A 20,763-nucleotide genomic window follows, 5' to 3' on the forward strand; every position below is an offset into this window, starting at 1 on the left:
TTTTTATCCGTCGCAATGGCCTCAGCTAAGGAATGCCAGACAAATGCCTTGTGAAAGGTGTTGTGAGGTATGTAGCCGCCTCATTATGCAAATGGCCATGTAGCTCATCCTCTGGGACTTTGCAGGCAAATGCTTTCCCACCTCTATTAGGAAACCACATCCTTCTGTCTTTCCTCACCTTCATTAACAGATTGCATGAGGAGGTAGAAAACACACAGGAAGCATGCCAGCAGGAGGTTCCCCTTGCCCTAGAGAACCCCTGACACTGCAGTTGTGGATGGCGGCGGTGGGGGGGGGGGAGGGGGGGGAGTATGCAGAGGGGGACGGAACACTCCTGTCCCCCAAGGAAATCTGAAGTGGAAGCTCATTATGTGAAAGTAATAAAGCAGCAACATTGCTCTTGTTGTAGAGGATCCAGAACCTTCTTCCTCTTCCTCTCTCCCCTAAGGTGGCACCCAAGGTCAATTTTACCCACCTAAATTTAATAAAATAGAAAGCTAACGGTTCGTGCAATGGTCAGCTTTTCTAGTAAGAAGACGTACCTAGGAGCCACTGAATTTTTTGGAAGAAAAGAAAACAAGAAAGATAGGAAAACTTGGCAGTGGAGCTATTGTAACCATCTGCTTAGAATACTGCCATAGTTCCTCATAGCACTTAAGATAATATCCAGACTTCATACCATGCCTATGAACCCCTACATGATCTGGTCCCTCCCTACCATTAGGGCCTCAGTGTGTACTGTGATTCCCAGCATGGCATCACTAGGCTCCAGCTTACCTTCTGCCCCAGGGCCTTTGCACTGGAATGCTCTTACTTCATATCTGTATGGCTGGCTCCCTCACTTCATTCCATCTTCTCTTCACATGTCTCTCTCTCAAAAAGGTTTTCCCTAACCACCCACCCTTCCTCAAGTAGACCCTTCCCCACTCCCAGTCACTCTCTAGCCTATTACCCTATTTTGTTTTATCACCATCTGAAATTTTCTGATTTGTTTGTTTTTATCTGTCTCTATCAACTAGAACATAAATTCCATGAGGGCAGAGATCTAGTCTAACTCGTTCAATGTCTTATCTGCAAAGCCTAGAACAGTACCAGGCACTCCACCAATATTTGTTGGGTGAATGGATGTAATGGTATTCTCATGCTTGGAGGTTAAGTCATGTGGATAAATACATTTATGTATTCATCTAAGACAAATATGAGATAACAAATATGCATTCGTTTATCAATAGTTATTGAGAAACCATTACGTCCTAGGCACTGGGGAGAAGATACAGGACTAGAGACCACACCCCCACCCATAAGGACCTCAGAGTGTTGTGGTGGCCAACGGGAAGAAATGTGGAAAGAAGCAAGAGACATGAGGATGTGGGGTGCCTGCATGCCTCAGTTGGTTAAGTGTCTGAATCTTGATTTTGGCTCAGGTCATGACCTCACAGTTCGTGAGACCCAGCCCTATGTTGGGCTCTGTGCTGACAGTGCAAAGCCTGCTTAGGATTCTCTCTCTCCCTCTCTCTCTGCCCCTCCCCCGCTTGTGCGCTCGCTAGCCCTCTCTCTCTCTCTCTTTCAAAATAAATAAATGTTTAAAAAAAGAGAGAGAGACATGAGGATTTAATGATCATGGGAAGTGAAGAGAAGGAAAACGAGCCCCAGGTTTTGGGCTTGGGCACATGAGGAGATGAATGTGACATTCGGTGAGCAAAGGGGGGAGGAAGGGGAAAGTCAGCCTTAGAAATGTGGAGGTGTGGAATATCCAAGCAGTGATATTTAGCAAGGAGCTGGACGTCCAAGTGGGGAGCCTGGGAGAGGTGAAAGGAGCCGCCATGGCCTTGACACATACAAACCCCCAAAACACATGCAAGGAAAACATTGGTAACCTGAATAGTCAGTCCTATGTCTATTAAGAAAATTTTATTTCTAATTAAAAAAAAAAAAAACTTGCAACAAAGAAAACTCCACATGCAGATGGTTTCACTTGTGAATTCTACCAAGTGTCTCAGGAAGAAATAATACCAATTCTGCTCAGTTGCTTCCAGAATACAGAAAAGAGGAGAACTCGTCCCAAATCATCTTACAAGGTCAGCATTATCCTAATACCAAAACCAAAGACATTTAAAAAAGAAAACAGCAAATCAGTGCTCCTCATTAAAAAAGTGTAAGAATCCTCGATAAAATATTGGCAAATAATATCCAGCAGTACATAAAAAGGATCATGCATCACATCCAATTGAGGTTTATGCCCAGAATGCAAGGCTCGTTCATCACTGAAAAAAATCAATGTAATTCACCATATTAATAAATTGTAGCCTGAATGATCAATAAGCCAAGTTTTAGATTGATACGATGAAGCCGAGGACCTAAGTTTACAAATAGCAATCAAGACTAGGTGATTTGATCTAGTGGTTATGGGAGAAAATAGCTTAATTAAGAAAGAGGGAAATTTTCCCCTTTGGCTAAGACACTGAGATCAGAGTCCTTTTGAAGGATTCACTTGTCTTTCCTCTGCTAGCTCGCTTCAAGGACTGACCTATAGTGAGAAAGGAGTTTGGGGGTTCCCCTCTTGAGCAGCCAGCCTTCCAGATTTCCAAGACGGCATATTCCACCCATGCTTGGGTAAGGAAAGCCAAGGGCACTCATACTCCTCATTTTCTCAGATGTTCAGGATCCAAGAGTGCCAGAGTTGAATGAAGCCTGGGTCTTACCCAGTCCAAATCCCCTCAGTTTAAAGAAGAGCCGTGGGGGGCGTGGCTTCTCTCGGTCCTCTTATGCCATCCTCTGTTCTGAGATCCAATGATTGTAAACTGGTCCCGGGACAGCAAGCTCATTAGACCCTGTCCTCCAGGCCTGTCCTCTGCCAACTCTTCCCTCTTTTTAAGCCTTTCTAAAGCTCACGTTTATGCATAATAAGTCACCATCACAACGGATCTGTCCTAGATTCTAGTTTCTCTGATCTCATTGTTTGGTGTCTGGTGTGGAGAAAACCAAACAGACACAGGCCTTTGCATAGAATCATACGTGTCGGTGGGTGGGCAGATTGGCCAAGCCACCTGCTTTGAGCTTGCAAGCCTCATAACCAATCAGACAGACACAGGCTCTGGGGCCCATCATCTCTGTTTGATTCCTCTGTCACTCGTTTGAAATCCTCAACAAATTTCTTATAAGATTATAATGAAAAATGTATTGCACACTCATTATGTGCCCAGGACTATCCTATAAGGTTATGCTTTCTCTCAGTCCTTACAAAAACTCATTAAATAGTAGTATTCTGGTCCTCATTTTATAGGTAAATAAATAGGCTCAAAGAGATTAAGCAACTTGCCTAAGATGCCATAGCTAGTCAGTAGAAGAGCCAAAATTTAACCCTGGCTGCCTGTGGTGCTCAAGTTTTTAGAAATGAAAATTCTTCGTGGTTTAAAATGAATGTTATTTTCCCTTTTCTTTCCTTCCATCTCTGTTTGCAGTCTCAGGAGGAAGTCTGTGATTTGCTCCATGCTGCACCCTTCCAAAACATCTTGCCTAGAGTCTACATCAAAGGTAAGAAATCACTAACAGCCGCTAAATAGCCAACTTGCATTTGAACTTCATGCCCACTTAATCGCAATAAACTCAGATCTGCAGTCAGAAAAGATAAATAAAGCTTTGGGCCGCTATTTGATATTCATAGAATCACAGAATTAGAAGTGACACTCCAGGCCCTGTTCCTTGGTCCTTCTAGATCATCCCCAATGTGTTCCTGTCTAGCCTTCTTTTAATTTGTTCGAATGATGGGGAACTCACCGCCGCACAGGGCAGATAATTCTATTGTTGGACAGAGATAATAGAACGTTTTCCTTGTAGTGAATCCCGATCACACTTTCCAGAACGAAGGAGAGCAATTCGACACAGTCCGTCCAAGTTTTGGAACACAGATACGTCACCGGTCCTCTGGGAGTTTTTCGTTCCTCAGGTCCCCCAGGGTGCCCTGAGTCTCATTTCCTGCTCTGCTGCTCCTTTTGCAGAAGGGGAGCGTCTGGAGGTCCGGATGAAACGCCTGGAGGCCAAGTATGCCCCTCTTCACCTGGTCCCTCTGATAGAGCGGCTGGGGACCCCTCAGGTACGATCCTTCTTTTTTTTTTAAGATTTATTTTTATTTGTTTTGAGAGAGATAGACAGCAAGCAGGGGAGGAACAGAGAAAGAGAGGGAGACAGAATCCCAAGCAGACTCCACGCCCTCAGCGCAGAGCCTGACATGGGGGTCGAACCCACAGACTGTGAGATGATGACCTGAGCTGAAATCAAGAATCGGACGCCTAACCGACTGAACCACCCAGGTGCCCCAGGTACCATACTTGTATCGTGGACTCTGAGAACCAAAAGGAACTTTAGAAGGAGAGCCTTTGGTCTAACCCCCTCATTTGACAGGCAGGGAGACTGAGGCACAGAGAGAGGAATGTCTACAAAGCCTGTTAGTGGCAGGGTCAGGTCTGGAATGAGATTTGCTATTTCTCAGGCCTGAGTTCTTTCTTCTACACCGTGTATCAGCTATTCCACCCAGAAAGAAGGAAGTCAGACAAGTATCTATTGTGCTTCTATTAGCATCAGGAATTCTGTTAGTACAGGAGTAAGTTGCCTCTCAGAATTCAACCTCCACACACCCTGAGAACCAGTGATTCACTTCTGGATATCTTTGCTGGAAAAACACAGGAACACGGATGTTGACTGTAGCATTGTTTGTTAAAGCAAAAACTAGAAACAACCAACAGAGGGTTGACTAAATAAAATGTGGTAAAGTTCATTGAATGCTCAATACTTTCTATATAATAATGAAAATGAAAAACGAGATCTAGGTGCATCAATGTGTATCGATCATAAGAGCACAGTTAGGTGAAGAATGAATACAACAAAACCATATCAGTGAAGCTTTTCCTGAAAGATGGTATACTCGTAGTTCATAAGAGCGGCACCCTCTGAAGAGAGGTGAAAGAGACAGAGACAGGGCAGTGATCACAGGACACGTCAGCTTTATCTGTAATGCTGTAATCTTTTCAAAAGTGAATAAGCTCATGTGTTAATGCTGTAATTAAAATCAGTTTTTGCAGGGGCGCCTGGCTGGCTCAGCCAATAGAGCATGCGACTCTTGATCTCGGGGTTGTGAGTTCGAGCCCCACTTCGGGTGTAGAGACTACTTAAAAATAAAATCTTTGAAACAAAAATTAATATTTACACACCAGTGCCAGTTGTTCTGCACATGAGGATGAGTGGGGCAGGACCCCTGCCTCAGAGAACTCAAGACAGTGGCAGGAATCAGGAAGAGAAAAGGGGAGGGACACAACAAGGATCTCGTGCTGTCTCCTTCCAAGTTGATTTGAGTGATCTGCACATTTTCAGGAGGCCAGGGGAGGAATTCCGCAGGTAGAGAAATGGGGCGCCCTGGTGAGACGAGCCAGGGTGGGTGTGTGTTGTTCGCCTTTGCCAACTGTTCAAAAGGTTTGGGGTTCCAGTATGCACTCAGACTTGCATTCCATGGGTCCTCTCTGCTCGTACCACCAAAGCTGATGAGTCTGAAGGACTCACATCCTCAGCGAGGGGGCAGAAGGCAGCCTCTTCTCTCAAAAATCAGGGCAAGTATTTGGAGCACATGGCAGGACCCAATCTGCTCCGTCCTCAGGCTCCTGAGCAGCCATCACCAGACCACCTGTGTGCCACCCACCTCCTACTGAAAACCGTGACTCAGTGTTCGGTGGCATCTGGGTCCTTGGAGTCACCACGGGGAGAATTCAGATCCTGTGGAGTATGCACACTTTTTTTTTTTTTTTTTTTTTTGGCCTTCAGAGGCTGAGCAGAGGAGTCCTCTAAAGATTTCCTTTTAGGGAGAAATCCCCCAAGCCGGCGACATAGAAATGTGTCTGCTCCACTGTTGGTGTCATCCTACAAGAATCTGGCCTCTCACATCCAGGGTTTGGCATGTGTTTCCACTTAGAAGACTGTAAATTCCTTCCCTGTTCTGGCGAACACCATTTCCTTGGGACTGTTAGAAATCTCAATTTGTCAAATGCTGAGTATTTGACCAACAAAAGCCTAGACATTCTGGAGGCTGGAGAGGAAGTGCCAGTTTTCTGTCTCCCAGCCCTCAAGGAATAGTCCAAAATTTAGTCGTCCCATAGACCGAAGAAAAGTTAACAAAATATGACCTTCCAGGCTAGCTGGGGTTCAGGGGACTCACATAATATCTAAGTGAGCAACAAGGGAGATCCTGCCACATGTTTAAAGTTAAGAGGTTTTGATGGTGTCATACTGTTTGCATTGATTTCTGGGACATAGTCAGGTGACCTGATTTGATCTCCGGTGCTACCATGGAAAGCACACTAGCCAGGGGTCCTTGTTCCAGCTTCACGCCTGAATTGATGCATAATCTACTGCTAGACATTGAATATCTCAGTCTTTGTTTCCCCGCCTGTGAAATGGGCTAATGGGTGTTTGGCTGCCATAGTTGAGCCATCTTTCATGATTGTTGTGATGAACAAAAATAAGTTAAAAGACTTTCAAAAAACCCAAAGGATGATACCAAGGATATCGAGATACCATTCTCCTCCAAAGGGCACTAAACGTAATCAAAGTGTTCCATGAAGAAATTTATTTCCACATTTATTTTCACAGATGCTTTTTCTGTTCCCTTGTTAACTCAGAAAAGAACGGCAGGAAGAGAGAGAAAAATCCACCCCCCCCCCCCACGTTGAGTTAGGGTAGAAAAGAACTGGATGAAATGTATATGAAACACATCCCATATATATGTACATAAAACCAAGTCACAAATTGAGAGCCTTTGCTGCAAACAATCATTAGTGCACTTTTTTCAAAGCAAAAAGGAAAAAGGACATGAAAGAAAACTCACACCCTGAAAAGTATAAATGCCAACAAAGAGTGAAAGTGTTCAACCTTACCTGTAATCACTGAAATGGAAATTAAAAGACTAGGGTACAATTTTTCATCTCTCAAGTTGGCAAAGAACTTTGCTTACTGGGAACAGAGTGCTAATGAGGGTAAAAGGTGCGGACTTCACGCAGAGGGTACAGAGTGCTTCTGCCTGTCTGCAGACCAGTGTGCTGCTAGGTAGCAAAAGCCTTTTAAAATATGTACACACTTCAACTGCATCATCCTACTCCTCCTTCTAGGATTATATCCTAAGAAAGTGATCAGAGATAAGCTTAAAAAGTATTACATAGGAGGACAGTTGCTTAAGAATTGTCTGCAATAATGAAAATTTGTAAACACTTTAAAATAATCGGAGTAGAAGACTCAAGGGGCGCCTGGGTGGCTCAGTCGGTTAAGTGTTCCGACTTTGGCTCAGGTCATGATCTCACAGTTCGTGAGTTCAAGCCCCATGTCAGGCTCTGTGCTGACAGCTCCAAGCCTGGAGCTTGCTTCCGATTCTGTGTCTCCCTCTCTCTGCCCGTCCCTTGATCATGCTCGCGCTCTCTCTCTCTCTCTCTCTCTCTCTCTCTCTCAAAAATAAATAAGCATAAAAAATATAAAAATAAAAAAAGTGTAGAAGACTCGATAAATGATGATGTATCAATGGCCATTTTATGTAACCATTAAAAATTAGAGTACTGAAAATATTGAAGGAAATAGTTTTCTTAGATTGCTGCTATCTGAAGAGAAAAAAAGCAAGATAAACAAATTCTGTTAAATATAGATGCATACACACACTCACATACATAAACACAAATCATATATCCATGCTCTAGGAAACCTCATTTCTTAGACGTGATGTGTTACACATTTCTAGGTAATGGGGTTCATGGGAGATTTTTATTTTCTTATAATGTTTTGAAAATGTTTTTCCGTATTTATCCAAGTGACTGTGTGTTACTTTTACAGCTCCCTCCCAGGAGAAACTGTAAGGGTAAATGCTTCTCCAAGGCAAAGGGACAAAGCCCCTAAACCATTTCAGTCTCGGGCCCTTTGGTTGGTTGTAGCGGGGAGGTCACCAGAGTTCAAAGTCTGTCTACAGACTTATAAACCCATTGCTGATTTTTCCCCAACACGATTGTCGGGCCCTGGGGATTGATTCAGACTACCTAGATGCCCAGGAGATTAATTAGTGAACCAGAATTCTCTGTGTTAACTGATGAAGAGGAATATCCATGACTTGAGAACAAATATGGGTCCTTTATTTATTTACTGAGCACCTTCCCTGTACCAGGCCCTCTATTTCTGAGTGGAGAGCCCTTTCAGGGTCCAAATACCAGTCTAGAGCGTTGCCTGGTAAGAACAGAATGAAACACCAGGTTCAGGATTCTTTTGAAGACACTTCTAGCCAACTGTGACAAATTAAATGGTCTCTTCTCTGCTCAGGAGCTTTCTCTGCCTATAGAATCAATATGAGTCAGCCTGAATCAGGGCTCCCTCTCCTTCATGTTTGAAACACAAATTTGTCTTCCCCAATTTACGTTTTTTTTTTTTTGTGCTAGACTTCTTTCAGTTTATAGTTGTCATGACAACTAAGCCCATAGCCCATTTTCCTAATGGGCTCCAGCATTGTGTTTCCTGATTTATTTCCTTCTGTGGATTAATTTAGAGATTGCTCTCCTTCTAGGGGCTCCAGCGTGATAGCTTAAAGGGAGAAGTCAGGTAGGCCCCTTCCAGGCACTCTGTCACATGAGCTCTCTGGGGAGACTTCCTTCTGGAGAGCTGACCCCGTGAGTGCCATGTGGACCTCTCCATCTCAGAGACCAGTACTCTTTAGCCTTGTCCCAAGATTTGGAGACCTTACTTTGACCTTAAATGTTAATGTCTATCTACCATTTGCAGATGGTTTTGAGATCTCTACCCCTAGACATTTTTACTCATAATGCAGACAGTAATGTGTTTTGATGTGCTTGTCTAGCCGGCTGATTATTAGAGATGCAGTAACGAGGACCTACATGTGAAGCCAGTTTAAATTATTAATAGAGATAGTTTACAATGGTTAGAGGATTTCTAATAGGAGATGATCCTGTAAAATCAGTGGCAAATGTTTAAAGAGTAACATATGCTTTTTGTAGAACATTCAACTGTACAGAAGTATTTAAAGTAAAAAGTGAAAATCCTGTGTGCTTCGCCAAGCCTATCTGCTCCCACAGTTCACATTTCCTTCTAAACTATTTTATACACACACACACACACACACACACCCCACATATAGTTTTGTTTGTCTATGGGATTGTATGTTGTTGATGTGTTTAATAGGATTATAGTATACATCCTTTTTTGAAACTTGCTGTGTATTCACGTAATAATTTAAGCCATAGATCTAGACTAGGGTTCAAATCCAAGCTTTTACCGTTCACTAGCTGCCTCTCTGAACATCAGTTTCTTCATCTGTACAACGGGGATAACAGTGTCAGTGTTTCATGGGATTGTTCCCTCTTTCATGGGGTTGATGTGAGGTATAAGTAGCTTAGAACAGGCCTGACATGTTACACACACACTCAGTGAGTGTGAACTGGTAGTAGTTTCATCTCAGTCTCTGCAGTGGATGCATGACATTCCATGATGTGATAGACCTGGATTTTTTTAATGGACTCTTCCTCTTTGATGGCTCCTAGATTTTACTTACCACAATAAGTCTTGCCACAAGACTCCCTACTATTGCACTAAGGTTTACAAAGTTAGTGCCCTGCTGTGGGTAAACGAATCCCAGGTACAGCCAGCTGTAGGATTTGGGAATCCCCCATGAGAGGTGGAAGACAGGGTCCGAGGTAAGGCTAGAAGGTTTATGCACTCTTCTGTTACCAGCAAATCGCCATCGCCCGGGAGGGCGACCTGCTGACCAAGGAGCGGTTGTGCTGCGGCCTGTCCATGTTTGAGGTCATCCTGACGCGCATCCGGAGCTACCTACAGGACCCCATCTGGCGGGGCCCACCGCCCACCAATGGCGTCATGCACGTTGATGAGTGTGTAGAGTTCCACCGGCTCTGGAGTGCCATGCAGTTCGTCTACTGCATCCCTGTGGGGACTAATGAGTTCACAGCCGAGTGAGTACCCTCCGGGAAGGCTGGGTCACCGCCCGACGTGTGTGTCTCCCCCGACCAAGAGTCACCAGGCTACCAGAGCTCACCCAGAAAGGTGGGCAGGGGCAGATTGTCCAATAGCTGCTCGCTGAATACATAGATGTGCCAGGTGCTGGACAGACACCAGTACTGAGCAAAAGTAGCTGGTTCCTGGCCTCATGGGGTTTACAGGGCTGAGCAGAGACAACATGCATAGACATAAGGCACATTGAATGAGGTTGCTTGGCAGGAAGGGCAGGAAGGGTGACAGGTGCCTGAGAAGAGAGCGGAGTGAGTTTTTGGAATGTAAATCACACAGTAGATCTGAGCCTTGAACATTGCCTGGGATTCAAACCTTAGAGGGGAGGAGAGGACATTCCAGGAAGAGCAACAAGTGGTTGGAGGCAGAGGAGTGTGTGCGTGAGCATGTGCCCTGGGGTCGAGGACCCCTCAGGGCCTGGTTTTTCCAAGACCGGAAGCTGCCCTGATCATGTGGGCAGGAGGGAGCCCTGCTGAGGCTTTGTCACTGAGAAGCCCAGTGTCCACCTCACCCCTCACAAAATTCCAGGATTCATAGAAAAGAGAGCAAGGCCTCCCCAGCTGAGGTTCATGCCCTAACTTGCTCACACAGTCCTGCCTCATGAGGCCTACACTCCTGAAAACCAGGAAGCCTTCTAGAGTAACCCAGTCCTACCCCCAGAGAAGACAGAAGCAGATTCCAGTTCTTCCTTCCCTCACCCAGCTACACACACCAAGAACAGAGTGGTGAAGAAGACAAGTCCTGTCCTCCTGGAGAACAAGCAAGTGAGAGGCAGAGGATCCTGGAGGCAGTGGTGCTGGGAGTGGGCCGGGAAAGCTGTTTTCAGAGCAGCTGCTGGGCCTTCCCTTTAGCCACGGTGATGGAGAAGCAGGGAAACCTGGCCATCAGGCTGCAGCTGCTGCTTGAGGACAAGAAAACAGCAGAGAGACGACCCCACGGCCTCCAAAATCGCCCAAGATGCTGCTGCGTGCAGGAGGCATGCAGGCTGAGCCTCACCAGCCCAGGAGGACTCACAGCTCCCCCCCGCCCCACACCAATAGTGTCTGCTCGTCCACACACCGTGCCCCATCCCTGCCCTCTGAGCCTGCGTGGGCCACTTGGTCCCCTGGTTTGAGATGGTCCTTCGCCTCACAAGCATTCCTGTAGCTCCTTTACAGAGAGGTCAGACACATTCTCATCTGAATTCTAATCAGCCACGTAAATCTCAAGGACTGGTTGAATTTTTTTCCCTGCAAATTTGTTTTCCACAAAGGTGATTTTTCCATCAGTGGCTAATAGGCTGACACCTCTTTGTGGTTAGGAGGATTTATAACGTAACCACGGTCCCTGGAACAAGTGAACGTATGCTCACATCTTTCCTTGTACCCACTTTACAGATGAAGAGGATTGACCCAGGGACGGGCTTGCTCACTGTCTGTACTCCTGGCCCCAGAGCCCTCCCCCTGCCCTTCCCTGCCCCTCACTCTAGCTGCTTCCTCTCCCCACTCCCAGGCAGTGTTTTGGTGACGGTCTGAACTGGGCCGGCTGCTCCATCATCGTCCTGCTGGGCCAGCAGCGTCGCTTCGACCTGTTTGACTTCTGTTACCACCTGCTAAAAGTACAGAGGCAGGACGGGAAGGATGAGGTCATTAAGAATGTGGTAAGCAGCTCATGGTTGGGGCCAGGGAGGCGGGGCCGGGCCTGACAGGCAGGCTTTCATCTGAAAAGGAGGGTGAGCTGCTTGTGGAGGCCAAGTCCCCACACCACAGGTAGGTACAAAGATGCTCAGTGGCCGGGGACCTTCTTATAGGAAGCCATGAGTCACTTGCTCATAACCTGCTGGGATGAATCAGGTCACCCCGCAGGGCTGGGCCGGGCTCCAGACCTGAATTACCCCTTCCCTGTGCCAGTCAGACTGCTGATACCGGTGCCTCATCCACACAAACTCTCACTGAACACAGAAGTCGTACAGGCACGGGGATGGGAGAAACGCGGCCGTGGAGTAAGCAGGGCCACTGGGGCGCACTGACAAGGGCTGTCTAAATTGGGCTGAGGGGACAGGTGGGGAGGGGTGGCCAGAGAAGGCGTCTCATGGAGACAGCACTTGAGCTGAGTCCAGAATGACCAGCAGCCAATAACCAGGCAAAAAATGGGGTGCAGCGTGGGGAGGATGTTCCAGGCAGAGGGAACAGCCATAGCAAATGCACAGAGACATGAAGATGTGTGGCTGGAACAGAGCGTGGGTCTCTAGGACTAGCTGAAAGGAGAAGGAAGCAGGAGCTACCTCATAAAGGGTGTTTGTTTTATTTGTGTTTGTTTTTTGCCACTGTGGTAGAACATACATAAAACATCAAAGTTGCCATCTTAACGGTCTCTAAATGTGTGGTGCTGTGGTATTAGGTACGCTCACTCTGTCACGCAGCCGTTACCACCTTCCATCTCCAGAACTTTTTCAGCTTCCCAAACTGAAGCACTGTTCCCATTGAACTCTAACTCCCTAGTCTCTCCTCCCCCAAGACTCTGGTAACCACCTTTCCACCTTCTGTCTCTAGGATCTGACTACGCCAGGGACTCACATAGGAGGAATCATACAGTATTTGTCCTTTTGTGACTGGATTATTGCATGTGCTCCCGGTTTACCACGTTGTAGCTCGTATCAGAATTTTCTTCATTTTTAAGGCTGAATAATATTCTAGTGTGTGCATATACCACATTTTGTTTATCCATTTATCACTGATGAACCCTTGAGTTGCTTCCACTTTTTGGCTATTGTGAACATGCTGCTGTGGTCATGAGTGCACAGATATCTGTTCAGGTTCCTGCTTTCATTTCTTTTGTATATACCTAGGAAGTGGAATTGCTGGGTCATATGCTAACTCCATTTTTTTTTTTTTAAGTTTATTTATTTATTTTGAGAGAGAGAAAGAGAGAGCATGGGCCGGGGGTTGGGGGCAGAGAGAGAGGGAAAGAGAGAATCCCAATCAGGCTCCACACTGTCAGCACAGAGCCCAGTGTGGGGCTCAGTCCCACGAACTGTGAGCTCATGACCTGAGCCAAAATCAAAAGTTGGACACTTGACCAACTGAGCCACCCAGGCATCCCGCTAATTCTATTTTTAACGTTTGAGGAACTGCCATACCATTTTCAGTAGTGGCTGCACCATTTTACATTCCCACCAGCAATGCACAAGTTCCAGTTTTCCCCCATCCTTCCTAGCCTTTGTTATTCTCTGGGGTTTTTGGTAATAGCCATCATAATGGATGTGGAGGGGTATCTCATTCTGGTTTTGATTCCCATTTCCTAATGACTAGTAATGTTGAGAATCTTTTCATGTGCTTATCAGCTGTTTGTTTATCTTCTTTGGAGAAATGGCTATTCAAGTCCTTTGCTCACTTTTTTTTTTAAGATGTATTTTATTTTTACAGAGAGAGCATGCATGCAAGTGGGAGAGAGTGGCAGAGAGAGGGGGAGAAAGAGAGAGAGAGAGAGAGAGAGAGAGAGAGAGAGAATCTTAAGCAGACTCCATGCTCAACATAGAGCCCAACACAGGGGCTCGATCCCATGACCCTGGGATCACGACCTGAGCCAAAATCAAGAGTCAGACGCTCAACTGACTGAGCCACCCAGGTGCCCCTTTGGCTCACTTTTTAATTGGACTGTTTTTTGTTGTGTATATATATACATTTATATTTATATATTCTGGATATTATGTATATTTATATGTTCTGGATATATATTCTGGATATTTTTATATATTCTGGATATATTTATATATTCTGAATATTAGTCCCTTATCAGACACTGAGTTGCAGATACTTTCTCCCATTCCATGGGTTGCCTGTTCACTCTGTTAATAGTGTCCTTTGATGCAAACAAGTTTTTAATTTTGATGTAGTTCAGTTTATGTTTTCTTTTTTTTTTTTTAATTTTTTTTAATGTTTATTTATTTTTGAGACAGAGAGAGACAGAGCATGAATGGGGGAGGGTCAGAGAGAGAGGGAGACACAGAATCTGAAGCAGGCTCCAGGCTCTGAGCTATCAGCACAGAGCCCAACGTGGGGCTCGAACTCACGGACCGTGAGATCATGACCTGAGCCGAAGTCGGACGCTTAACCAACTGAGCCACCCAAACACCCCTATGTTTGCTTTCATTACTTGTGCTTTTGGTGTCACATTGAAGAAATAATTGCCAAAGTCAGTTTCATGAAGGTTTTCCTCCATGTTTTCTTCTGAGTTTTATAGTTTCAGCTCCTATGTTTAGGTCTTTAAACCATTTCAACGTTTGTTTTTGGTTTTTGTTTTTATGTTGTGTAAGGTAAAGATCCAGCTTCATTCTTTACATGTGAATATCCAGTTTTCCCAGCACCATTTATTGAAAACACCATACTGTCTCCATTGAATGTTTTTTTGCACCCTTGTTAAAAATCCTTTGACCATATATGGAGGAGTTTATTTCTTGGCTGTCTATTCCATTGATCTGTGTATCTGTCTTCATTCCAGTGCCGTACTATTTTGATGACTCTAGCTTTGTAGTAAGTTTCAAAACTCACAAAGGGTTTTATGGCCAAGTTAAGATTTGATTGCTAAGTTCTGGAAACCCATACAAGGCCCTTAAGCAAGAGAGTGACGTGATCATTGAAGCATCAAGACCCTGAAGCCCAACTTCACTGAACTCTTCTCTTGCTCTTCCTTTTTTTTCCCCTCTGTCCCTTCCTCCTGCCCCTAACCTGCACATCCCTGTCCTTCTGCAGCCACTGAAGAAGATGGCAGACAGAATTAGGAAGTACCAGATCTTGAACAATGAGGTTTTTGCCATCCTGAACAAGTACATGAAGTCCGTGGAGACGGACAGCTCCACCGTAGAGCACGTACGTTGCTTCCAGCCACCCATCCACCAGTCCTTGGCCACCACCTGCTAGGCGGAAGGTCCTGCAGACCCTCGACCTGGAGGAGAAGAAGCAGGAGAGAGAAAGCCATGGCCAGCCTGCAACAGGGTCCTCCTGGACAGCATATGGGATAGGCCTGGACACAAACAAGAACCTCCCCAAACACATCTACACCTCCCAAGGGCTGGGCCTGTGCATGCTCTCCCATGACATCTCCATGGTGGTTTCTCCATAGCGTAAATGAAAAAAAAAAAATCAAAAGAAACAGGGCAGTATGTGCTTTTTCTTTTCTTTTTTCCCCTCAGCTGTATTAAGAGCCCTAGTCTCACCCCTTCTCCATCTCACAGCCCCACCCCACATCCATGGTTGCTTCTCAAGACCTGCTCCCAAATGGTGACCTCCTACCCAGTGCCCACACGTGACCTCAGAAGTGAAGTCTCAGAGCTGGAGAAAAGAGCATGGCCGTACCCCGAGATACCAGTCTGAGCTGACAGGAGTATGTCCATGTACCGACTCCCTCTCCTCCTCTGGCTCCCTCCCCGCATTTTCCGAGGTGACATCTCCACCTGCCCTGGGTGCCAAGGATTCTAGCACCCACAGCAGTCATGGACCAGACACTGAGAGCCATGGGAAACAGAAGACGAGGTTCCTGGTACTGACACCATGATAGATGGTGGTGGCCCTGGATGTCCCTGGACTCCCCAAACCCCACTCCCCTCTCAGGGTGCTCCTAGAGAGAACTCAGAAATGCATTCATAATCGTATCTTACTTAGTGAAGTTATGGTAGGAAGATGGTCAGGCTTGTTGTGCAGAAACAGTATTTATTAACACAGCCAGGAATTCTATAGCCCGAAACAGAAAGCCATTAGACCATCTCAGCTTGGTGAGGAGGCGGTTCCTTTATTCATCAAGCAAATACTGTGAGCACCAAGCTGCACAGGGCAGTGGACACTGGGGATGCAGCATGGAACAGGTCAGTCATGCACTGCCCACCGCATTAGCCAGTGACCAAATTAGGGACAGCTTCTCTGCACAGACTCTTTCATCAAGGAACACTCCCACGAGAAAGAAAATATTAAGGGGTTATTTCAACAGAAGCCCAAAACATATTGGAGTCAGGGAGGTGAGGAATATAAATAACACTTGTCAATGAGCTTTTAATACCAGGATGCACTCCCAGAAAAGGAGTCCTGTTCTACTGAATCGGTACTTCCATTGTCCTAGAAGCTGAAAGATTCCTAGGACATTTTATCTTTTACTCTCAACATCCTTAGTTCTCTTTAACTTAGATTTTGAGGCCTGGGGCATATCGCACAGGGGCATATCTATGTGCATTTCTCAGACTCAACCAAAAGTCTGCAGAATCTCCCAGTGAGCATAGGGAGACTGGTTAGAAGGATGGAAGGCTTTGGGAATGAATGTCTCATTACAGAGCACCTCTTGCTCAAAGAAGCCTGGGACCCTGAGCTTGTAAGAAAATAAAAGTGAGACATTTGATATCTCATCCCCAACCCAGGGAGGAAAAGAAAAGTGAGAAAAATAGAACAATAATGATCCCCTCCCTTAGGGTGGATGAATGGAAATGGTTACCATTAACAGATGGCCCATTTTAACCCCATGGAAAGAGCAGAACAGTCCATAGCAAGAGGTTGTGTGATACACTGTGCCCACCAGGGAGGAAAGAAGGGCTCATCAAATGTGGTCCAAAGGCCTATATCAACATGTCCTGAGATTAGCACATTGGATGCAGATTCCTGGGCCGTACCTCAAACCAATTAACCAGAGTAAGGGAAATCTGCACTATCCACAAGCCCTCTTTGTTGTACTGTTGCACAAGGAAATCTGAGGACCACTGCTGTAGAGGGTCTTTCCACCACTAACTTGGGCTTTGAGCTCCTTCTGAGCCATGAAAGAAAATATCTGCACTTGATCTTAGCCAAAAGGCCGAGAAGCGATGAAAGAAAATATCTGTAGGGTAGGAAAGTGATTCAGGGTGGACCGGCAGATCCTCTCATCCTTAGATGCGACTTCCTATTCTGATTTTTTAATTTTTTTCTTCTTGGTGACCATAGATGCGCCAAAGGCAAAAGGGAGAGGCTACACACACCACATGATAGAACTACATGGGGAACACACCTTCAAAACGCACCAAAAAAAAATCTCTAAGCTGCAGAGAATCTTCAGTCCTGTCCGGGGACAGTGGCTCTTTCAGATAGGTGACTGGCTATTAAGTCCTAGAGATTATTCCAAATCCATGATCATTGCCTTTGTGGAGATTTGGGTCATCCATTTGAGGAGATTGCTATTTCAATAACCTGTCCTTCCAATTCTGCATCTGTAACCCTGAATTTGACCCCTTGGGTAGAATCCTATTATCCTCAAGAGACTTGATCCTGGTAAATTGAGGTCTTCACCTAAATGAAAGACATTTCATTTCCCTGGCTCGCCAGCAACATTTATTTATGAATACCAAACAGCTTTAACATTCTTTCCTCCCTGGTATTACTGCCTCCTTTTGATTTGATTTTTTTGTGTGTCTAAGAAGCAGGAAAAAAAAATCTTAGGTTTTAAAAAGTTTAAAAAAAATTGTTTCAAAAACTGTCAAATGTACCATATTTGTATTAAGAGTTGTTGGGAATTTTTGTACAATGAATTTACATTTATTTATGGTGACTTATATTTACGCTTGTGATCAAATCATGATGTTAAATTCTTAAATCATATTTGCTATGCAGCTGAAGATGATATTTTGCTTTGTATTTTGGGGTACCTGTGTTGAGTTGATAAACATTTCCATCTCTACATCTCCATTAAAACTGCTTCCAAACCAGCATCTTGGTCTTGATTCCTGGTCCTGTTCCAGGGCTCCTTGATCTGTGGAAGGCCACATGAACACCGATGACTGAGGAAACAGTCTGAAAGAGAATGGAAGGTGATAAAGGTATAGCTGGTCATTGTGCCCTAAACTAATGGCTGGCTTTGCTTTCTCGCTGGAGGCATTACCTTTACAAATTGGTTTATGCTAGATAAGGTACTGGCAATAGTTGCTGCTCTTCAGAATTCCATGCTCTCACTGAGTGATCTCTATTTTAAGAGGAAGGATGGGAACTAATGTGTGCAGGCAGCATGCTAAGTCCTATTCTTCCATTCCTTTGAATCAGCCACAGTCACTTTATGTGCTGTATCCCACCTTGGACAGACAGGCTGTGCAGTGTGTTCACTTTCACACCGTTGCTAAGTGACCACTCTGATTTGAACCCAGCTTCAAAGCCTGAGCTTTTGCTGTCATGCTAATGGACTGGTCAACCGGTCCCGACCCCAAAACTAGACTTCAGGCCACTGGACTTTTCAGGGCTTTGGGTGAGGGAGATTGAGCAGAGCCTGGGATCAGGAGGAGGCCCGGCATGGTGGCAAGGGAGTTACCAGGCTGAAGGTACCTCTCACACTCCTCAGAAAGGATGACACCAGAAGAACACTACAAAGTTGTGTGTGAAAACTGACACCAGTGTGTGGAGTCTCATGTTTTTCACAGCAGCAGCTTTCCCAAAGGCCACTCACAAAGACGAGTCCTAGGTCATTGGTGACTCCCCCTCGCCTGTGGCCTGGGGTAACCCTCTAATCTCTCAGGGCCTCCATTTCCTTATCTTCAAATTGGACAAAATGATCTGAGGTCCTTTCCAGGTCTAATATCCTGATTTCAGGTAATGTCCCAGTGGCCTACATTGAGGGGCCTACTTCACAAACTTGAAGACTTTCTCAGCCATGTGTTGCCACTTCCAAGGATTCTCATCATTAGAGGTTGTACATTTGAGCTGGTGTAGTTGGGGCACGGTTGGTATTAGTCCTGAAAGATGCTCAGTGGTAAGAGGGTTCTGTGGTCACATGGACGTGGGGAACAGCTCATGCTGTTTCCCTTCTCGAAGATCTGCAATGCTCTGAGTCCTGCAGCCTAATCAGCCTGGAATAACACCACATCACGCAGTGACCATGACTTCAGAAACCCCTTTCTCTGCAACACGAATGATCCTCTCATGGAACATACCTTGAAAACTACTGGGCTAAGAACATGGAAGTCTGTGTTAGATGCAAACAAAACAACAAGCACCAAAAACTCCCACAGGAGGGGTGCGTGGGTGACTCAGGCGACAGACTCTTGGTCTCAGCTCAGGTCATGATCTCACAGTTTGTGAGTTCGAGTCCCACATCGGGCTCTGTGCTGATAGTGCTGAGCTTGCTTGGGATCCTCTTTCTCTATGCCCCTACCCTATTTGCACTCTCTCTGTCAATAAATAAATAAACTCAAAAAACAAAAGACTCCCACAAGAGAAGGACCACTGACTTCACAATTTGTGAAGCAGGGACCTGCCAAAGTACTGAAGGGTTTCAGATGGAAAGGGGAAGCATTTTCACAATGGGAGAGAATAGGGCAGAGGAGTGTATTCATTTGCTAGGGCCGCCATAACAAAACACCACAGACCACGTGGCTTAAACAACAGAGATTTACTTTCTCACAGTTCTGGAGGCTAGAAATCCATGAGCAAGGTAACATCAGAGTCGGTTTCTTCTTTTTTTAATTTTTTTTTTAAAGTTTATTTATCTTTGGGGGAAGGGGCAGAGAGAGAGGGAGAGAGAATCGCAAGCAGTTTCTGCACCATCAGCACAGAGCAGGGCTGGTTTCTTCTAAGCCTCTCTCCTTGGCTTTTAGATGCCAACTTCTCCCTTGGTCTTCACATGGTCTTCCCTCCGGGTGTGTTTGGGTCCTGATTTCCTCTTCTTAGCAGGACGCCAGGCATATTGCATTAGGATGCATTCATGTGACCTCATTTTACCTAAACGACCTTGTTAAATAAAGGCTCTGTTGTCAAGTACAGTCCCATTCCGAGGTACTGGGGGTTAGGATTTTAACATAGGAATTTGGGAGTAGGGGACACAATTTGGTTTATAACACCAGAGAAGAGGAAGGCTAGATCTGAAAAAGCCGTTGCCTCTGGGGACCCTGAACTTGTTCGAAGGCTGGGATGCCATTGCTTTGAGAAACACATCTTGAATACTATTTGCAAAACTATATAATCAATTATGGCCACAGACCTAAAGGAACTTCTGGAGTTGTAGAAAGGATTTTTAAAAATGCACATAGTGAACAAGAATGTAAAGGAGAATATGTTGATTCTAATAATCACTAGATTATTTATTTATTGAGTTTTCTCATGCCAGGCATCAGAAAAAGTGCTCTTAGGGGTGCCTGGGTGGCTCAGTCAGTTAAGGATCTGACTCTCGATTTTGGCTCTGGTCACGATCTCACGATTCATGGGTTCAAGCCCCCATCAGGCTTCGTGCTGGCAGTGTGGAGCCTGCTTGGGATTCATTCTCTATCTCTCTCTCTCTCTCTCTCTCCCTTTATCTGTCTCTCTCTCTCTCTCAAAGTACATAAATAAACATTTAAAAAACACAAAAAATAAGTTTTTATTCACTTAAATATCACAACTTATAGGAGGTAGGCACTATTATTTGCACCCACTTTACAGATACAGATACTGAGTTACAGATCTCAAAGATGGTAAGGGAGGGAGCTCTAGAATTCAAAGTCCAGTAAGTCTGGATCCAGGTCCAAGGTCTTAACCCCTAACCATATAACAATATACTTCACAGCACTTCTATCCTAAGGGATCTCGAGAGACAGGCACACCAAATATTTCTCAAGATCAGAGGAAAGAGAGTGTTTTTCCAGCTGGGGCTAAGATGGAAAGGGTAAGGGCAATATCAAGGAGGACTTCATGGAAGAGGTTCCATATCTTCCTAAACTTGAAAAATGAGAATCTGAACACAAGGAGATGCACCAAGAGA

At 45.2% G+C, this 20,763-nt stretch overlaps 1 protein-coding gene across 8 annotated transcripts in view; it reads left to right on the plus strand.

The window, feature by feature from the left end:
• CYFIP2 (cytoplasmic FMR1 interacting protein 2) overlaps positions 1–16,502 on the plus strand; it is a 127,396-nt gene extending 110,894 nt beyond the window's left edge. For all 8 annotated transcript variants that reach the window (XM_060634839.3, XM_060634841.3, XM_060634840.3 and 5 more), the window contains 5 exons: positions 3,462–3,534; positions 3,999–4,093; positions 9,760–9,998; positions 11,545–11,692; positions 14,784–16,502. In XM_060634839.3, coding sequence (XP_060490822.1) covers positions 3,462–3,534; positions 3,999–4,093; positions 9,760–9,998; positions 11,545–11,692; positions 14,784–14,951 — 723 coding nt within the window. In that variant the 3' untranslated portion in view covers positions 14,952–16,502. The remainder of the gene's footprint in view (positions 1–3,461; positions 3,535–3,998; positions 4,094–9,759; positions 9,999–11,544; positions 11,693–14,783) is intronic.
• Positions 16,503–20,763: the final 4,261 nt, after the last annotated feature.

Source organism: Panthera onca, chromosome A1, assembly GCF_046562875.1.
Source record: "Panthera onca isolate mPanOnc1 chromosome A1, mPanOnc1 haplotype 2, whole genome shotgun sequence".
NCBI lineage: Eukaryota > Metazoa > Chordata > Mammalia > Carnivora > Felidae > Panthera > Panthera onca.